At 40.1% G+C, this 21176-nt stretch overlaps 1 protein-coding gene across 1 annotated transcript in view; it reads right to left on the reverse strand.

Annotated features, from left to right (window-relative positions):
* LOC149450202 (zona pellucida-like domain-containing protein 1) overlaps positions 1–13330 on the reverse strand; it is a 70242-nt gene extending 56912 nt beyond the window's left edge. The window contains exons 1-3 of the mRNA XM_089692250.1: positions 13271–13330; positions 6964–7078; positions 3474–3694 (exon numbers count right to left, since the gene is read on the reverse strand). Of these exons, the coding sequence (XP_089548376.1) occupies positions 3474–3694; positions 6964–7078; positions 13271–13273 (339 nt within the window). The 5' untranslated portion in view covers positions 13274–13330. The remainder of the gene's footprint in view (positions 1–3473; positions 3695–6963; positions 7079–13270) is intronic.
* Between the last annotated feature and the right edge of the window lie 7846 nt (positions 13331–21176).

Genomic DNA, 21176 nt, shown 5'->3' on the forward strand with positions numbered 1-21176 from the left:
ATATTGTAAACTTTTTTTGAGGGGGGGGTACCTAGTATTGACAGGTACTTGTTCACACTTTCACTTTCACCCACATCTCCTAGAAGATTGGAATGGAAGTTCAGGCCTCCTCACTTCCTGGCCCACAAGGCTTTGGGACCATTCAGGTATTGCAGCACGGCTCATGCATGCATAGTGAGGAACCGACTGTGAAGTCACAGGAAGCCACAACCAGCTTACCAGATCAACATGGGGGCACTGGGGATCTGAAGACTGGCACAGAACTGGCTTGGGTGAAGACAACACTGGATCCCTGGGCTAGTAAGTATCTTTTTATTAAAAATAAGTAGATTGTGAGGTTTATTTACTAGAGCAGGTTCACTCAGAATCTCGTGCACCTGTGCATGGTAGCCAATCACTAATCTAACCTCAGCTTGTTCACTTAAGCTTTAGAAATAAAACATGCAAGCTGATTGGTTTCAGTGCAGAAGTGCACCAGATTCTGAGTGAACCTGTTTTAGTAAATAAACTCCACAGTATTTGTAGCCGCTGACTGAAGCACCTTTTTTCGGCTACTTCTGAAGGACTTTGCTTAAGAATCTCTCCTCTAATGCCTGCATGTGTTTTGGAGTATCTTACACTCTCATCCCTCGCTCCTGTTCAAGTACTGCAATAAATCTTTAAAAAGGCAACAGATAGATTGAGCCTATGTTTTTCAGTGGGCTCTGGAGTTGGTACCTGGGCTGGCAGCCTCTGAACAGGTAAGGGAGACCTGTCTTTTTCCAGCAGCCCACTTGGGGGTGAGAGCTACATCAAGCTTTTTGAATATACTATAGCCATAAAAGGCTCACTAGTAAAAGTTCTATATAATGTGTATAGGAATACATCTATGTAGCACCTGGAAAGTCCCAGCATGCTCTTTTTTCCACTACATTTACTACAAAAATCCAAATATGGTAACACAGAATTTTTAGGAAATTGGAATGTCCCTACATATGATTGGTTATTTGAAGCAAATGCAGTTATGCTTAAAGTTTACCATGCAAGATAAAGAAAGTGCTTGGGGAGCTGAGCACTACCATAGAGGACATGTACCAATATAAACAAAAGTGCTGGGAGAGGGTCTTTTTATGTGCATCCTTAAAAATCCCCAAACCCTGTCTCAGTGACGACATACCCTGGCGAGACCTATTTGGCTGTGGATCTGATTTTTTTTTTTTAAGTTTGCTGTATATACAGCAGCAATCGAATCTAATGCATTGGACCTTTGAGTGTAGTTTTTTTTTTTTTAAAAAGGGAAAATGCTGTGTGGGGATTCTCCTAAAATTCAAGATATGCCCTATATCTAGGCATGCAGCAGGGGTGACCAGGAAAGGGAAGAGCAAGTGCCAATTCCTTTGTCCTTCAACATTAGGACAAGGGTACTTTGCAAGGGGGAAGAGCCTTAATGTACATGCAAGGTACCGCCACCAGACATGTGGTGCATTCAAGCAGACAGGACAGATGGCTGCCTAGGTATTGTGCTCTTGTCACACAGACCTTTAACAAATCACTGGAGCAGTGCAAAGTCCCCTTATGCTTTAAACATGCCCTAATGATTCTTTTTCCTAAGAAACCCATCATTACGGGATGAAATTCATATAGGCCTGTTACCCTGATGCCTGTAGTCATGAGGTCCTCTGAGAGATTTGTGTTGACCCATCTAAAGGACATCACAGGCCTGCTGATTGTTTCCCTGCAGTTTGCCTACAGGGCAAATAGGTCAATGTTCAACACTATCACTCCAGGACAGGACAAGAATGCTTGTGACATACTTGACCTAATATGGCCACATACACCTATTCAGTCAATGTCTTTGTCTAATATGGCCATGTGGCAATATTAGTTCACTGATATCATGAGCATCCCTGCCCCATTGTTTATGTGCAGTTGTGGGGTTGAGAATGCCTTGCCTGTGGCCAATCGGCTAGCCACCGGCAAGCTACTTCCAGGTTCGGCCAAACATGGGTTTATCCCTGGGGATGGGGTTGTAATCAATTTGACTGGTAAAATGGGAAGTGATATAGGTACACAATGTTCTCCCTCTTATTTTTATTTCAAATGATGCTTAAACTTAAAAAAGACCTATCAACATAAAATGTACATCCAGAAAGACCAAAAGAAACCACAAAATACCACCACTGAAACAAAAGACCATTTTTTTAAACATTGGATCAAATTTTAAAAAAAAGGGTTGTTAAGGATAGGACATGTTTTTAGTGACCGGAGGTCTCACATTATTCACAAAAACAAATAAATATATAAATAATCACCCCCCCCCCATAACAGGAACAAAAATGCAGCAATGGGGTTGATTGCTAAAAAAAAAAGCTAGCAATCAGAATTAAAGTACAGTCTAGCTGCTTTCCATATCCTTCCCTTGCAACAACTTCCAATACACTGAAAATATGGCTGCTCTGTGCCCCCTCCATCTGTTTTATAGTGAGGAAGTTGGCACATAGAAAGGCCCACAATAGTGGTTTTGTTAAGCGAGGTGACCTAGAATGATAGGCCCTTGCAGTGAATCATTGTTACAAATAAATTATGCAAATTAAATCTTGCATTAGGTTGCTGGGACCATGAACATATTGAGCTCACCTCAAAATGGGTGCATATGCAAGGCAGCCTGGGAGAATGTGTCAGTATTTTAGGGGCTGAAAATGTTGCAAACCTTTAGAAACAAACTTCTAACTGTTTGCCATTGCATGCATTAATGGCAAACAGTTATAAGCTAATCTGCATGCTGATGTGAAATCATCTAACACTGATTTAAAACGATCACTTTACTTACCTATTTTCATCGACTTCCTTGACTAGCATTAGCCCCAACCACAGAGATGTTCCCTGGGAAAGCAACATCACTAGTGCCTTGAGGGAGATCCTTTGCTTAAGCTATAAGATCTTGCTAGATCCAGTATTCATATACTATGCATTCATGAAATGAAATGTATGTTTTCTTGTGCATCATCTTGTGCATGTGCAGTGCTGTATTAAACTCATTTGTTGTTGAAAAAAAACGTTCTCCCGAGAACTTGAGATGTTTTTATTTTTAAAACAGATTGATGTAATGTTGTACAACACATGTGCAAGAAGAAGCGCATAGCACTATGCGCTCCATTTAGCGAACATATTGGAGGACATACATTTTCAAAATGGTGGCATGAGAGCAGGGACACCAGCTGTACAGAGGCTACCTGAAGAGAGAACCACAAGAAAAAAAGGCAGCAAAGGGGAAAGGAGGTTCTCTTTAGGCAAACCAGCTTATTCTGTGTTGACCTTATTACTATGAATCTTAGAGCTCATTTCTTTTTAAAATAAATAGCTTAACAACTGAAAGAGTACAAAGAATGTTTTTCTTCAAATTCCACTTCCAATGTTCTTGTAAATAAAACTTTAAAACATGCAGTGATGCTAATATTGCTATGAAATGTTCTGAAGTTAAATTTGAGGCTTACCTGAAATGAACTGCCACAGGTTGAACTGTCATTGATTGAAAAAACAAATTTCAGTAAAGGAACTGTGCCGGATGTATCGACTCTTCCTTGACAAGCCGTGTTAGAAAAAATATCATTCATATAAAGCTGAGTTTCATTATAACCAGAGAAATAAACAGGGCACACGTAAATAGACAGTTCAATATCCTGTGGCCCGCATGTCACAAAGATGTCATTAAAATCTGCAAGAAAAATTTACATCAAATGGTAAATCAAGTGCTACTTCATAAAAAGGTTATGCAAAACATGCATTTGCTGTAGTTAATGCATGCAAAAAAAAAAAAAATAGGTAGTTACATAGTTAGTCTGGTTGAAATCCATCTAGCTTGATCTCAAAAGCTGTAAGATGTCATTTGCATAGGGAATAGCAGATGGGCAGTACTGTCAGAGTGGTGGGTCGGTAGGTCAATACTGTCAGACATTGCTCATTGTGGTTAACAAGGATCAACATCACTGTACTACGTGGGAGGGGTTCAGATATCTTGAGGGCCCCATAAACCAAAGTAGCCTTCTAAATTCTGATAAGCCCCCCCCTTCACAGCCTCCCACCATAGGCTGTAGGAATTAGACTTTTGTCCCCAATAATATGAGGACAAGGTGCCTTACAAGGGGGAAGTGGGTGATTGGCCACCCCAATTGCAAGGTAGCTTTCCAATGTTGAAGGCATGTGGCCTGGCATGGTTCCAGGGGAAGGAGGGGTGCAAGCTTGCTGGCTAAGGATCTCTTAGTCATTTTTATGGGAACCCAACACTTTGTAAAAAAGGCAAACAATGACGTGTTCAAGATTCCTGTGCTGAGAGCATCATACACAGCTCCCAGTCTCTGATCTGTGACAGTCAATCAGGAAGTCCATCTTTTCCCACAGAGGAAATACCCAACTAAAGGGCTACACTTGAAGTAGATTTAAATCCTGTGACTAAAATCTCATATAAGCTTTAACATGCTTTCAATCTTTTCAAATATGTAGCTTTTGTTAAAATAATAACTGATAACCCTTGTTCTGGCACTTCCTGTTTGAAGGTGACAGCTGTCTCCTAAGTTTGCTATGTTCTAACACTATACTGTGCCTCTGGTTGATGCTACAGCCAGCCATGCTGACGCACATTGCCCAGACATGATCTATCATTGACATTATCAGGAAGCTGGTCCTGGTATATGAGGTTATTTCTGTGTGTGATCTCTTTTCCCTCCAGTGTTGTGCTTCTAGTTTGACTGCTGCACATGTCCTGGCCGATTCTTTCCATTTAGCTGACCTGTGCATCTTCTTCGTCTATATCATTTTACCACCGTGTTTCATCTTATTTTTGAACCCTTACCAGTCTTCTGCTAAACATTAATACCTCTTTACTTCCATGTCCTGTCTTTCCAAGTACTTGCACCCCACCTGCACAATTGTCAGGTCAGCAATCTTTCCCATGATTGTGATTCCTACTGAACCAGACCGAGAGACCATTTAAAGGCTCAGGAACCCTTTGCAGGTGTTATGGCTTAATTAGCTGATTAGAGTGGGACACTTTGAGCCTAGAATATTGCATCTTTTCACAATATTCTAATTTTCTGAGATTGTGGATTTGGGGTTTTCATGAGCTGTAAGCCATAATCATCACAATTATGACAAATCACGGCTTAAACTATCTTCCTTTGCATGTAATGAGTCTATCTCATATATTAGTTTCACCTTTTAAGTTGCATTACTGAAATAAATGCTCTTTTGCATGATATTCTAATTTTTCGAGTTTCACCTGTAATTGAAATTTTGTCTAGATTAGAGTGACTGTTTACTGACCTCAATCCTAGCAAGTTTGTTCATTTTCAAAAGATTGTGGCAAAAAATAAGATCACCTTTTAGGTATCTACATTGTTATAATTATTATAATACAAAAAAGATGTGCTGTCTCATAGAAGCCCTAGTGATTATAAAGCTTTAACGAAAAAGTTCATTAATCAATGTGCAAAACTTTCATCATATGTAAACGTGCAAATCAAGAAAGTAAAAAAAATGGGCATGAAGTTCATCAAATAAAATTCATGAAGAATGAATTCATAAATTAAAGAAGACATGATTTATGGTGCTCTTCTTAAAGTGCCAAGTGCTCTTATCACAGAAAGTGCTCCAGTGCTCTAAAGTGCTTTTCAAGTGACACAGCCACTTACCAGACAAAAATGTTCTCAAAATGAAAAGATGTCAAAAGCACTAGATACTTTGCAGATCTCTAAGCAGATGCTCTTCTCCACTGGATAGCCAGAGTTATCATTGACACCATCTGTAAGATTAAGCCATGTTCCCAACCCAAAGTAATCACTCTACCACAGTGTCAATTATAGTTCACCAAACACTCTCTGGCAATGGTACATTGTTATTTATAAAAGAGAAGAAGGCTTGTAGTGCAATAATGTAAAACCATAAGTTTATTCTAAAATCACTGCCCTTACAGTCATCAAGAAATTTTCAATGGTAAATCAAAGCTACAACATGGCCCCAGGACTCTTCGGCCAGCCTGGGCGTGATGACGTCACAGTTCTGGCTGTGCCTGTCGTATTTCCCCATGCTCTGGGATGGGGATCCACATCAGACAGAGCTATAGCTGTGACATCATCACACCCAGGCTGGCTGGAGAGTCCCACAGTCATGCTGTGGCTTTGTGTTACTGCTAATAATTTCCTGATGACTGTAAGTGTAATTATTTTGTTAGTGTACATAACATGTGATTAGCATATTTAAACATTTTTTGATTGCTTTATAATCACTAGGGCTTCTATGAGACAGAGAGATCAGACAGAGCATCTTTTTCGTAATATAATATTTGTGGATCCAGTATTGAGGATTTGTGTGGGTGCAGCAGTCTGAAATGTATTTATACTTATACTTAATTAGCACAAGGTTTAAACTCTATTTTAGTTTTATTCCAGAATGATTTCCTTTTATGGATGTATGTAGTGACCTAGCATTTCATTGGATACGTTTATAACAAAAAGTAAGGGAACAGATTGTTTGCAGGCTTAAGTGGTTAAACAAGCTTAAATGTTGCATATAATAGGCGGACACCCTCAGTGGCACAGTTATCTGTGCTTTATGAGAGTCAAGGACACAAATCTATTGCTAACAGTAGAACATATAAGTTTCTCAAACCTGGTCATTTTTTACAACAATTTTTTTTTTCCTTAAAAAAAGTCTGCTGTTCTAGTCAGTTGGAGTTAATTCCTACAGCCTAGCTACTCTACTGAAGCAGTGAATTAGTCTACTGAACTCAGCTGAGTGAACAGGGACAATGAAATTTATATTTACAGAGCTTGAATAGCAGCTGATCCAAATAATATCTCTATAGCGGTAAATATAAAGGTGCATTAACTCTAAACTGCCAGTACCACCTAAGACTGAATTCACCATGTAGTAGGATAGGAATTGACAAACATTTCACATTTTAATACACAAATATACTATTAACCATACCTGGTGCTCTAAAGGTATCACCGCAACTGATTAGGTCAAGACATTGATATTCATGAGTAAGATAAAGTAGCACAATATGAAAGAGTGTCTGTTTCAGTCCCTTTGATGGAAAAGCCTTAAATGAAATAATAAATATAAAAACAAATCAATAATTGTAATATGTGCAGAACATTTATTTGCTTTTTTTACTGTACTTTGTCACAGAAAACTTTGATCTTCATGTTTCATTTTCAAAAAATAACGTGTTTTTGAAAAATCATCCTGATGAGAATGAATATTGCCAGTTCAATATTTCTAAATAAATAAGCAAACCTGGTAATAAATAAACTGCATTGTCATTTCTCCCAACATGCAAGCAATGAGAAAAAGGTGCATACTGCAAAACTTTGTGGTACCCCTACAGCTCTGTCTACTGCTGATTTATTTATAAAGAATGTTGAGCTGATTTACTAAAGGAACTGAGAATCTTTATTCAATAGATTTATAATGGTCCCTCTTATTGGTTGGCGGTTCACACCATGTTGAAACTGGACCTATGCTGCTTCTTCTTGAATGGGACAGTCACCTATCTACTGTTTGGGGATACGCCGCCATATTGTGTCACAGTTCTACTGGCCAAAGACTCACTCCCTCACGTATTCCCTGCCAGTCCAGCTGCAATTTAACTTCTTTACTGCATAAAGTCACTTGTGTGAATTTAGAAAAAGGATTGTACATAATCAGAAAACTGCAATCATCACAGCTTCACTTTATTCTCTGAAATATCATACACTTTCCAATTCTACTTTGCTCGGTAAGAATTATATTCCTTTATCAAATAAACCTCCATTTTAAACTTGATCTATCTCACTTCATTAACATAAGAAATATATACATTTGCTTTACAGTATTTGAATTGCAGTTGACATACCTTTGAAAAATATCAAAATGATCTGTAAAAAAAACTATTCCATGCTCTTTGTAGTGTTTTATTACTTGCTAAATTGAGGGGGGAGAGGCTAGAACATCAGTTCATGTTTACTGTTGCCAATATCTCCCACTGGGGAGAAAAAAAAAACCTGTTGCATTTCTTTGCTGTTTGTGGATTTTGGATTTCCCCCCACTCTACTAAAAAAAAGGATTTTATTGCTGTTGTTTGGCTGTTAGATCACTATTAGAAAAAAAAATTCTGATCTGAATACCTAGTCATCTTCAGATGCATTTCACATGACTGGATAGTTGAAGTTAGTTTTCAATTTTTGAGTGAAGATTCTCAACTGCCTTATTAAATCAGTGTTGATACAACAGTGACAGTTAATGGTGGTGATTTACTAAAACAGGTACACTCAGAATCTAGAGCAGCTGTACACAATAACCAATCAGCTTTTAGGTTTTAGGTTTCATTGCCAAAGCTTAACTGAACAAGCTGGGGTAAGAAGCTGATTGGTTACTATGTACAGCTGCTCCAGACCCTGCATGCACCAGTTTTAGTAAATTATGTAGTTTATGTTATGTGGCCCAAGAACTTTATTACCAGTTTACTAAGGAAAGGGGAAAAGTAGGTTGTACCCACCACCACAGAGCATTGTTGCTGTGGGAAGGAACCTCTTATCTGGAGACCCTCTAAAAGCACACTGGCAAAGTATTAGAGAATTTTGGTTTGTAGCAGATCTCAGAACACTGTAAAAAACAAATGTTCAGTCACTATGGATGTAAAAAGCATAACCTTCAGCTGTAAAAGATTAACCAGCTTAACATTTTCTGATCGGACATTCTTTTCCAGAAAATCTAATCAATCAATGTGCATGGCCTGAAACTGAGAACCTTTTATTTATGTGTTCCTAGCTTTGTATTGAAATTACCTTCAATTTAGTTCCTTAGTTATTTTTGGCTAGTTTACTTTTCCAGTAATTTTAATACTTCCACATTAAATGTTTAATCATATTCATCAGTGTCCAGCAGCATTTATATTGCCAGTGCCAAAAAAACTGTGCTTGCTGCGTTCTACTATTTATAGCGTTAAAGTAATTTGTTAAAAAAAGGTGTGAATCCAGCAACCTGCAATATATTTTATCATATCATACAGTAATGCTTCCCAGTGACATGAAAGTAATGAAAATGTTATATCCTGCCATTTGCTCTAAGTGAGTAAATAGTTATCATTAACAGGCTTTCCATGAATGCTGTCATGCTTATGAGTCACATAATGTAAAAATGATTTTCCATGGAAACTATTAATCTTTTCTAACTTTTAATGAAGATAGTTTGCACTTGTTCTTTTACAATTAATTGGACAAACATTCCATAGTGACCAATCATGTTTCAACTATTGTTTTAAGAAAAAATGAAACAAGGAATTTGAATGGTCCTTTGAACAGACATATTTTTTTTTACATTAATGAGACCCATAGCATCAAATCAAAATGTAATCATTACATAGATTTTGAAAAAGGTGGCATGATATTGTGCTTCCAAGAAGCAAAGCTAGTTTGTCAAAGTAAGTAGAAAGAAAAGACATTTTAATTATATAGCACAAAATATTGGATAGTGATTCTTTGAAGCATGTTGAAGATTATGTGAAAAATGACATTAAATTATTTATGATTGCATAGATAGCTGGCATGATAACCTATTGGTCTTGTGATCATATCTGTAAATTGATATAATATTATTACTTACAATGCCAGATTCATACTCTCAGATTTGCTTATTTGTATTATTCCATGATAGACACACTATACCAGATTTTAGACAAGTAAAATATATTCGTCCTTAATTAATATTATGCCTTATGAATATGACTTGTATACTTAACACTTCTATAATGGCATCTATATATACAGGTTCTAATGGATGCAGGTTGAAGGACTCCAGAATGTCTATTCTGAGCAGAGAAAATAATATCTTCAGTTTTCTCTGGGATTGGTAACTCTCAGATTGGGCAAGATCGGGAGAGTGGAGCTTTCAACCCTTCGCCCATGTCTTGCAAGAGACTGGCTTGCTGAGTGTGCAGGTATGCACAACCTTTATATTCAAGGGACTCTCTGTAGTTCAGGATTCCACCTGGGAGACAGGAGGAGGTCCCCTACCCAGAGGCCAGTGTGTGGGTCAGTACAGCAGCGAGGTGTGGGAGAGCTGAGAGAGAGACAGAGCCTAAAGTTTGATGAGACAATATGGAGGACCAGAAGGAGGGCGACAATATGAGGCCACAGCAGCAGCATTACCAGAGAGAGCAAGGAAGCTGAAGGAAGGCCTTCTGTTGCTGTATAGCATTAAGAGGAGAATGCTGAGCCCCCCTGCAAGGGTAACATTTTTGTTGTGTTGGAATTTAACTTTTACTTTCATTTAATATACATGTGGGCCATCAAGCCCTAAATTGTATTTCCTGGCTGTTCTGAACTCTTAGTGCTTCTGAAAAGAGCTACATCTGAACGACCCTCCAGCAATATCACTGTATACACTTCATTGCCAAATGTATTGGGACACCCCTCCAAATCATTGGATTCAGGTGTTCCAATCACCTCCATGGCCACTGGTGTATAAAATCAAGCACCTAGGCATGCAGACTGCTTCTACAAACATTTGTGAAAGAATGGGTGGTACCGTCATAGGTTGTCACCTGTGCAATAAGTCCATCCATGAAATTTTCTTGCTACTAAATATTCCACGGTCAACTGTTAGTGGTATTATAACAAAGTGGAAGCAACTTGGAACTACAGCAACTCAGCCACAAAGTGGAAGGCCATATAAAATGACAGCATGGGGTCAGCACATTCTGAAGCGCACAGTGCGCAGAAGTTGCCAACTGTCTGCAGAGTCTATAGCTAAAGACCTCCAAACTTCGTGTTGCCTTCAGATTAGCACAACAGTATGCAGAGAGCTTCATGGAATGGGTTTCCATGTGTGAGCAGCTGCATCCAAGCTTTATATCACCAAGTGCAATGCAAAGCATCGGATGCAGTGGTATAAAGCACATTGCCACTGGACTCTAGAGCATTGAAGATGTGTTCTCTGGAGTGACCAATGACGCTTCTCTGCCTGGCAATCCAATGAACGTGTCTGGGTTCGGCGGTTGCCAGGAAAATGGTACTTGTCTGTCTGCATTGTGCCAACTGTAAAGTTTGGTGGAGGGGGAATTATGCTGTGGGGTTGTTTTTCAGGGATTGGGCTTGGCCCCTTAGTTCCAGTGAAGGCAACTCTTAAGGCGTTAGCATACCAAGACATTTTGGACAATTTCATACTCCCAACTTTGTGGAATCAGTTTGGGGATGGTCCCCTTCCTATTCCGGACACCACCCCCCATTGACTTCTCTATCACATCCAATAACGCTACCATCAAACCCGCCCCGCAGGCCAGAGTACTTGGTGTCATTCTGGACTCCAACCTATCCTTCCAGCCTCAAGTCCAATCTTTAACAAACTCGTGCAGACTCAACCTCTGCAACATCGCCAAAATACGCACGTTCCTAACTCCAGAAACCACTAAATAGCTCATCCACTCCCTCATCATATCACGACTCGACTACTGCAACTCCCTCCTCACTGGCCTGCCTCACCGCTGGCTATCCCCGCTTCAGTCCATCCTGAATACGGCTGCCAGACTCATTCACCTTTCCAACCGCTCTGTCTCCGCCACCCCCCTCTGCCAATCCCTCCACTGGCTTTCGATTGCGCAACGGATCAAATTCAAAATCCTAACGCTGACGTACAAAGCCGTCCACCATACTGCCCCGAACTACATCACTGACCTAATATCCAAGTACCGCCCAGCACGCACACTCCGCTCCTCACAAGACCTCCTTCTCTCTAGTTCCCTGGTCTCCTCCTCCCATGCCCGCCTCCAGGACTTCTCCAGGGTGTCACCCATCCTCTGGAACTCCCTGCCCCAACCCATCAGATTATCACCTACTCTCCTCTCCTTTAGGCACACCCTGAAAACCCATCTCTTCAGGGAAGCCTACCCCACCCCCTGCTAACTTGCCGACCTCCTCCACTCTTCCTACCACTCCATCCCCACAGCTATCTCCTCCTGTGCCACCATCCCCTCCCTCCTAGATTGTAAGCTCCAAAGAGCAGGGCCCTCAATCCCCTCATGTTTTGCATTGTATTGGTATTGTTCTGTCACATGTTCTGTCCCCCTCTGTAATGTACAGCGCTGAGCGAACTATTGGTGCTTTATAAATACTGTATAATAATTAATAATAATAATAATTCCAACATGACTGCGCACCAGTGCACAAAGCAAGGTCCATAAAGACATAGATGAGGAGTTTGGGGTGGAGTCTAGACCTCAACCCGATAGAATACCTTTGGGATGAATTAGCGCGCAGACTGTGAGCCAGGCCTTCTTGTCCGACATCAGTACCTGACATCACAAATGTCCTTCTAGAAGAATGGTCAAACGTTCCCATAGACACATTCCTAAACCTTGAGGACAGCCTTCCCAGAAGAGTTGAAGCTGTCATAGCTGCAAATGGTGGGCCAACTCAATATTGAACCCTATGGACTAAGTTTGGGATGCCATTAAAGTTCATGTACGTGTAAAAGCAGGTGTCCCAATACTTTTGGCAATACAGTGTGTGTGTGTGTATATATATATATATATATATATATATATATATATACACACACACACACTGTGCAGGATATAGAGCAAATACACGTAATATACAAAAAAGCTATAAGACTTAGACGATAAGACAATCCTTTACAGTAATCATATTGGTTGAAATGTAATTGGTTGCTACATGGTATTGCATTTTTATATCCATTGTGCTTTGCACCTTTTGACTATTGCTTGACTGAAATAAAAAACTATGAAAATAGATAGATAGATAGATAGATAGATAGATAGATAGATAGATAGATCTTTATGGTTTTTAAAAAGGCAAATGGGCTGAACTATACTCATTTTATAAGTAATAATATCAACCAATAAGGACCATTCAACACAGCAACTGTATTTCATCGTTCTACATAGTCAAAAGCTGAAATTTTGTTGACTGCTGTGAATTATTTTACTTTGTACTGTATAATTGCTCTAAACACTACCTAAACAAATAAAGTAAGCTCATTAACATAATCATGTACTGTAGATATATCTTAAATCATAAACTACCAGCATTATGGGGTCTATTTATCAATGTTTTCACCAAAGATTCACAGAAACCCAAGGCTCGCATATTTTTCTTATTGTATCTCATGTCAAAGTGAATGAATCTTTGATGAAAACATTGTTGAAAAGACCCCTATATGCAATATATCAATTAAGCTTTATGCATTCTTCATGCCAGCATTTTATTTTCAAAACAGCGAAGAATACACTTACCATAGCTGTAAAAGAGAAAATTCTTGTCTGTGGATGTGTATCAAAATAAGAATCATCTGTGTGCTGAAACTCCTTTTATATTTATATATACTGTATATATAAGCATCAAATACACGTCATATTTCATTCTTGACATCAATACCTACTGTATTTAACAGTTCTTTTGTTATCGAAATTAATGAATTTCAGTCATAGATATGCAAGAACAAAGCAATTGTGTAGAGTAACAATATATGTGTCAAAAATGACAGTCATGTCAATTGCTTAAATAATTGCAAAGTGTAAATACACTTCCTGACCCTGTAATTTGATAAAAAAAAGGAGTCATCAAACCTAAGGTTTCTCTGTATTCAGAGATGAAACAGACAGGATGCAACAAATATCATATTTCCTTTACGAAGTTCTCACTAAGGTATTTCCGAAAACAATTAGACAAAAAATATAGTACGTAAAGCAGGTGGAGTTCATTCCCACCTTTATAGATAGTATTTCATGGAAATATGTTGTTTTAATTTGTATTGTATCACGTATTAAAAAGTCTTAAAAAGGTCAGCATTTTTGTTTCTGAATGCACAGCCTGAAAACAAAAATAACAATGTTCTATAAATGTATGGGTCTATCTATAATAAGCCTTCTTTTCTATCTCCTTCTGCAGTTAAAAGTCATATTTACTTGGATACTATCAAAGATTACCTTTCCTTTTCAATCTGCAGGGCTGTCATTTTCTGTAAAATGCTATGCAATATGGCAACCTGGAGGCATTCTGTACACAGATGGGGTATGGAACAACACCCCCAGAAATGTGCTTGGCCCACTGATTTTCCCAGATGTCTGCACTAAGATACAAGACAGATTTTGGGCATGTTTTGCAACTGGGGAAATACTCCCAAAAGGAAATCACATCTGAAGTGATTCAGGCTCTCACACGTTCCTCATTAGGACCTGCAAGGTCAGCAGCTGATAGTTTATTATAAAGTAACTTCTATTCACATTCATTTTGCACATGGATACAAACAAGCAAACAGCTATTTCTTCAAAATAACAAAAAGTAGGAATTTGCAACAAAGTTTGTTAAAATCCTTGCAAAGTACATGATCACCCAGAGGTGAATTTTGTTTTCGAAATAAAATTGGAGTTACAATTTAGGTTTGCAGGTACTACCACAGCTTATACTTAATAACAACTAGTAATTTACCTTCATTGCTGTATTCTTATTAAAACTGTATGCCTACTACAGAGATACCTGAGTATCTGTTAAGTACATGGTTGTAGAGCCTGAAGAAGGAGTCCTCTCTTACAGCTTCATTTAAGGGACCACTGGTAGTGAGACAGTGGCCAAAAGAGCGTGTTGAGGGTCGAGTGCCTGTAAGGTGTCCAGTCAACTCTGCAGGTAAGTTTGCCAGGAACAAATCGGATGGCAATGACAGCAGATGGCACAAGTGCAGCAGACTCCAAGCTGACTAACTGCAGACTTGCATTAGCTTGGCTGGCAGATGACTCACAGCTGGTGGATGACCGGCATGGGACAGGGAAATAACGTGCTGGTCAGGAGATGCTGGGCAGACAGGACAAGACAGGATGCGAGGTCAGGCAAGCTGGGTCAGTAACAGGCAATCAGATTGAGCATGGGCAGCAGGCAGGAGAATGGTCAAAGTCAGGGGCGGACTGACCATTCAAGCACTCGGGCACTGCCCGAGGGCCCAGAGTCAGTAGGGGGCCCCATGAGATGCCCTTGGTACCTTTCAGAGGCTTTATTGGGTGTGGTTTGAATGTGGGTGAGGACACAGGGGCTCCATGATCCCCTATTGCCCGGGGGCCCCATGAGTTGTCAGCCCGCCCCTGGTCAAAGTACAGGACAGTGTCAGCGTCATAGAGCAGGCAGATGAGCAGGAGGCAGAGCAGGATCTAGAGACGCCAAGGCCAGGGCTAGAAGAATTCAAGCATAGTCAAGATAAGCTGGCTCAATCACAGAAGTCAAGGAACTGGCACAAGAACACAGGAAACACTGTAGATCAGAACGCAACTGATTAGGGCAGCTGCAAATCCTAAATGGTCCATTTGGTGCCAGTATCAGCGACGCATGTGCATGCCCACCTGATCATCTGTGTACACCTTAGAACTTTATTTGTACTATAAGCAGAGCTTTCCTGACAGTATCTCTTAAGCTAAAAATTCATTTGAAGTTTGTATCTTTGCAAAACAAGCCACTGTTAAAAATGTAAATTAAAACCATGGGCAAGGGCGGACTGAGCACTTGAGCACTGCCTGAGGGCCCAGGGTCAGTAGGGGGCCCCACGAAATGCCCCTGGTACCTTTTTTATAGGCTTTTTTGGGTGTGCTTTGAGTTTGGGCAAGGACACAGGGCCCCCATGATCCCCTATTGCCTGGGGGCCCCATGAGTTGTCAGTCCGCCCCTGCCCATGGGGTAATTGTGCACAACATCTTCAACAATTGTGAAATAACTGTGATTTTTTTATGTGCGAAGTGCAAAAGGTTTGACCAAACTATTAGGAGAAAAAAAAATGAGGAACCAGTACAAGAGTGTGCACAATGTGTTTAATTATTGGCAGGATACCCCTGGTCTCTGTGGAGACTGTAATCTAACCTTGATTCCTAACTTTGATAATAAAAGGGTCTCCTTTGCTATTTCTACAGTATCCCAAAGCCCAACATCAAAACAGTTCCACTCCCTATTGAACAAATACAGCTTCTTAGACACCTGGCATGAAATGCATCCTATCACCCAAGACCATTCTTATTTTTCTCACCCTCATTAACCACTTGCCCGCCAGAGGATTTGCCCCCCTTCCTGACCAGGCCTTTTTTGGCTATTAGGCAACTGGTAATTGCAATGCTGTACCCAAATAAAATTTATGTCCTTTATGTCCACAAATAGAGCTTTTTTTGGTAGTATTTTATCACCTTTGGGGGTTTTTTTTGCACTATAAACAAAAAAGACCAACAATTTTGAAAAATATACAATATTTGTTACTTTCGACTATAAAAAATATATGGTAAACTCAAAGTTAGTCGTAAATTTAGGCCAAAATGTACAGGTGAAACTCGAAAAATTAGAATATCGTGCAAAAGTTCATTTATTTCAGTAATGCAACTTAAAAGGTGAAACTAATATATGAGATAGACTCATTACATACAAAGAAAGAGAGTTCAAGCCGTGATTTGTGATAATTGTGATGATTATGGCTTACAGCTCATGAAAACCCCAAATCCACAATCTCAGAAAATTAGAATATTACATGCAATCAATAAAACAAGGATTGTACATAGAACAATATCGGATCTCGGAAAATATAAGCATGTATATGTACTCAGTACTTGGTTTGGGCCCCTTTTGCAGCAATTACTGCCTCAATGCGGCGTGGCATGGAAGCTATCAGCCTGTGGCACTGCTGAGGTGTTATGGAAGACCAGGATGCTTTAATAGCGGCCTTCAGCTCTTCTGCATTGTTCGGTCTCATGTCTCTCATCTTTCTCTTGGCAATATGGGGTTCAGGTCAGGTGAGTTTGCTGGCCAATCAAGCACAGTAATCCTATGGTCATTGAACCAGGTTTTGGTGCTTTTGGCAGTGTGGGCAGGTGCCAAGTCCTGCTGGAAAATGAAGTCAGCATCCCCATATAGCTCGTCTGCAGAAGGAAGCATGAAGTGCTCCAAAATCTCCTGGTAGACGGCTGCGTTGACCCTAGACTTAATGAAGCACAGTGAACCAACACCGGCAGATGACATGGCTCCCCAAATCAACACAGACTGTGGAAACTTCACACTGGACTTCAAGCATCTTGCAGTGTGTGCCTCTCCATTCTTCCTCCATACTCTGGGTCCTTTGTTTCCAAATGAGATGCAAAAGTTTCTCTCATCAGAAAAGAGGATTTTGGACCACTGAGCAACATCCTAGGTCTGTTTTTCTTTAGCTCAGGTAAGACGCTTCTGACGTTGTTTGTTGTTCAGGAGCGGTTTGACAAGAGGAATACGACATTTGAAGCCCATGTCCAGGATCCGTCTGTGTGTGGTGGCTCTTGATGCACTGACTCCAGCCTCAGTCCACTCCTTGTGAAAGTCCCCAACACTTTTGAATGGCCTTTTCCTGACAATCCTTTCCAGGCTGCGGTCATCCCTGCTGCTTATGCACATTTTTCTTCCACACTTTTTCCTGCCACATAACTTTCTATTATTGTGCTTTGATACAGCACTTTGGGAACATCCAACTTTTTTTGCAATTACCTTTTGAGGCTTTCCCTCCTTATGGAGGGTGTCAATGATGGTTTTCTGCTCAACTGTCAGGTCAGCAATCTTTCCCATGATTGTGATTCCTACTAAACCAGACTGAAAGACCATTTAAAGGCTCAGGAACCCTTTGCAGGTGTAATGGCTTAATTAGCTGATTAGAATGGGACACTTTGAGCCTAGAATATTGCACATTTTCACAATATTCTCATTTTCTGAGATTGTGGATTTGGGGTTTTCATGAGCTGTAAGCCATAATCATCACCATTATGACAAATCACGGCTTGAACTATCTTGCTTTGCATGTAATGAGTCTATCTCAGCAATGGGCAAACTACGGCCCGCGGGCCGTATACGGCCCGGCGGACCTTTTAATCCGGCCCGCGGAGCTAGGCTCCCGTAAGCTCCTCTCACAGTCCGCCCTGAAGACCGGTGTAGCATGAAAATCTGTCTCCTATGAGGATCTGTTCCCCTCGACGTATCTGCGCATGTGCCGGAGATCGCTGATCGGCTGCTAATGCCTGAAACTGGCACATGCGCAGATACGTCGAGGGGGACAGATCCTCATAGGAGACAGATTTTCATGCTACACCGGAACGGCGCGGGAACACGGCGAGAGGAACGCGCGGAGCAAAGGTAAGTGAATTGACACAGGGGGGACTTGGGGACTTAATATGGGGGATGAATTAATATGGGGGATGAATTACTATAGGGGGGATGAATTACTATATGGGGGATGAATTACTATGGGGGATGAATTACTATAGGGGGGGTGAATTACTATATGGGGGATGAATTACTATATGGGGGATGAATTACTATATGGGGGGTGAATTACTATGGGGGATGAATTACTATATGGGGGATTAATTACTATGGGGGATGAATTACTATATGGGGGATGAATTACTATGGGGGATGAATTACTATAGGGGGGATGAATTACTATAGGGGGGATGAATTACTATAGGGGGGATGAATTACTATATGGGGGATGAATTACTATGGGGGATGAATTACTATATGGGGGATGAATTACTATGGGGGATGCATTACTATGGGGGATGAATTACTATATGGGGGATGAATTACTATGGGGGATGAATTACTATGGGGGATGAATTACTATATGGGGGATGAATTACTATGGGGGATGAATTACTATGGGGGATGAATTACTATATGGGGGATGAATTACTATGGGGGATGAATTACTATGGGGGATGAATTACTATAGGGGGGATGAATTACTATGGGGGATGAATTACTATATGGGGGATGAATTACTATGGGGGATGAATTACTATATGGGGGATGAATTACTATGGGGGATGAATTACTATGGAGGATGAATTACTATATGGGGGATGAATTACTATGGGGGATGAATTACTATATGGGGGATGAATTACTATATGGGGGATTAATTACTATGCTTACTATGGGGGAATATTACTATACTTACTATGGATGACACATACACATCATTCATCTACTCTTGGTCCGGCCCCCGGGTCCATTATATGAACCCATTGCGGCCCTCAAGTCAAAAAGTTTGCCCACCCCTGGTCTATCTCATATATTAGTTTCACCTTTTAAGTTGCATTACTGAAATAAATGAACTTTTGCATGATATTCAAATTTTTCAGGTTTCACCTGTATTTTGCTACATGTCTTTGGTAAAAAAAAATCCCAATAAGTGTATATTGATTGCTTCGTGTGAAATTTATAGCATCTACAAACTATGGTATAGATACTGCAATTTACACCATTTTTTGCTATACAGCGCTGCGCTAGTTTAACTGACAATTGCGCGGTCATGCAATACTGTAAATAAATGAAATGAATGTCCTTTTCTTCACACAAATTGAGCTATAAACAAAAAAAGACCAAAACGATATTTTCTCATTTCTATCATTAAAAAATATCCAAAAACTCAAATTTCGTCATAAATGTAGGCCAAAATGTATTTTGCTACATGTCTTTGGTAAAAAAAATACCAATAACTGGATATTAATTGGTTTTTGTGAAAGCTATAGCATCTACAAACTATGGTATAGATAATGGAATTTACATAGCTGTTACTTTCTGACTGCCTACCACATTTCTTGAGGTGCTAAAATACCAGGACAGTAGAAACACTTTTGCTACTTTTCAAAAAGGGGTCATTTGGGGGGGGGGTGCTATCCTGGCATTTCAGGGCCTCTGAAACTGTGATAGGTAGTCAGGAACAGGGGCGGACTGACAACTCATGGGGCCCCCGGGCAATAGGGGATCATGGGGCCCCTGTGTCCTTGCCCAAACTCAGAAAAGTCTATGAAAAAGGTACCAGGGGCATCTCATGGGGCCCCCTACTGACCCCAGGCCCTCGAACAGTGCCTGAGTTTCCAAAATGGTCAGTCCGCCCCTGGTCAGGAAGTGTAATGAGGATATAAAGGCCTTTAAAAGCCTGAGGTGCTTATTGGATTTTGGGGTCCTGTACTTGGCTAGACTGCCAAAAAGTTTCTCACATGTAGTATCCTCATACTCGAGAGAAGTAGCAGAATGTATTTTGGGGTGTAAGTCCACATATACCAATGGCATGTGTGAGCAAAAATTAATTTAAGTGACAATTTTGTGTGGAATAAAAAATTTTTTTGTAATTTTCTAAAAACTTGTGGTAAAATAATAAATTCTTCTGTTGATTCAACGTGCCTCTCAACAAATAGTTTGGAGTGTCTAAAAACAACAGAGTGCAGCGCTTAGTAAGATGAAGAGTCAATAAGGTAATAATCAAGTATCCACAATGATTCACTGTAGAAATACGAATTCCCACGGCCTCCACTCTGTCAAAATAACAGAAATGCACACTCACCGGAAATGCATGGGTTATGCGCATGTGTGATCATGAATCATTGTGGATACTTGATTATTACCTATTGACTCTTCATCTTACTAAGCGCTGCACTCTGTTGTTTTTGGATTATATTGTTAATGTTTGAGGCATTGTGGTTGCCTAAAGTGTTCTAGCTGCTGATATTTATGAGAGCGCTCACTATTTTTTATATATTAAGTTTGGAGTGTCTACTTTACAAAAAGGGGTCATTTTGGGGGGTGGGGGCATTTTATGCACAGCATTAGAGGTTTATGCCACACATCACTCAGTCTTCTAACCACCTGAAGACCAAGCCTTTTCTGACACTTTTTAGTCACATGAAAAGTGAAATTGCTAGGAAATTTCTTTGAATCCCTAAACATTATATATTTTTTTAAAGCAGACACCATAGTGAATAAAATGGTGGGTGCTGCAATTTTTTCATGTCACAAATGTTGTGAAAAAAATACACCTTTTTACTTTTAATGCACAAAAGCACAATATATTGGCCAATTATTTGGTAACGTATAAAAGATGATGGTATGCCGAGTAAAAAGATACCAAGCATGACATGCTATAAAACTGTGCACGCCTCGTGCAATGGCGACAAACTGCATACATTTTTATTATATATATGTGACGCTTTAAAAGCCTTTACAAGCTACCATTTTAGATTTAGGAGGTCTAGTGCTAGAATTGCTTCCCTTGATCTGACATTCACTGCGATACCTCACATGTATGGTGCAACCGCTGTTTACATACCAGTACGGGATCAACATTCACGCCTGCAGGTGCGCGCGCGAGGGGCA

Source organism: Staurois parvus, unplaced genomic scaffold (assembly GCF_062004578.1).
Source record: "Staurois parvus isolate SC_StPar_1 unplaced genomic scaffold, SC_StPar_1.0 ptg000580l, whole genome shotgun sequence".
Classification (NCBI taxonomy): domain Eukaryota; kingdom Metazoa; phylum Chordata; class Amphibia; order Anura; family Ranidae; genus Staurois; species Staurois parvus.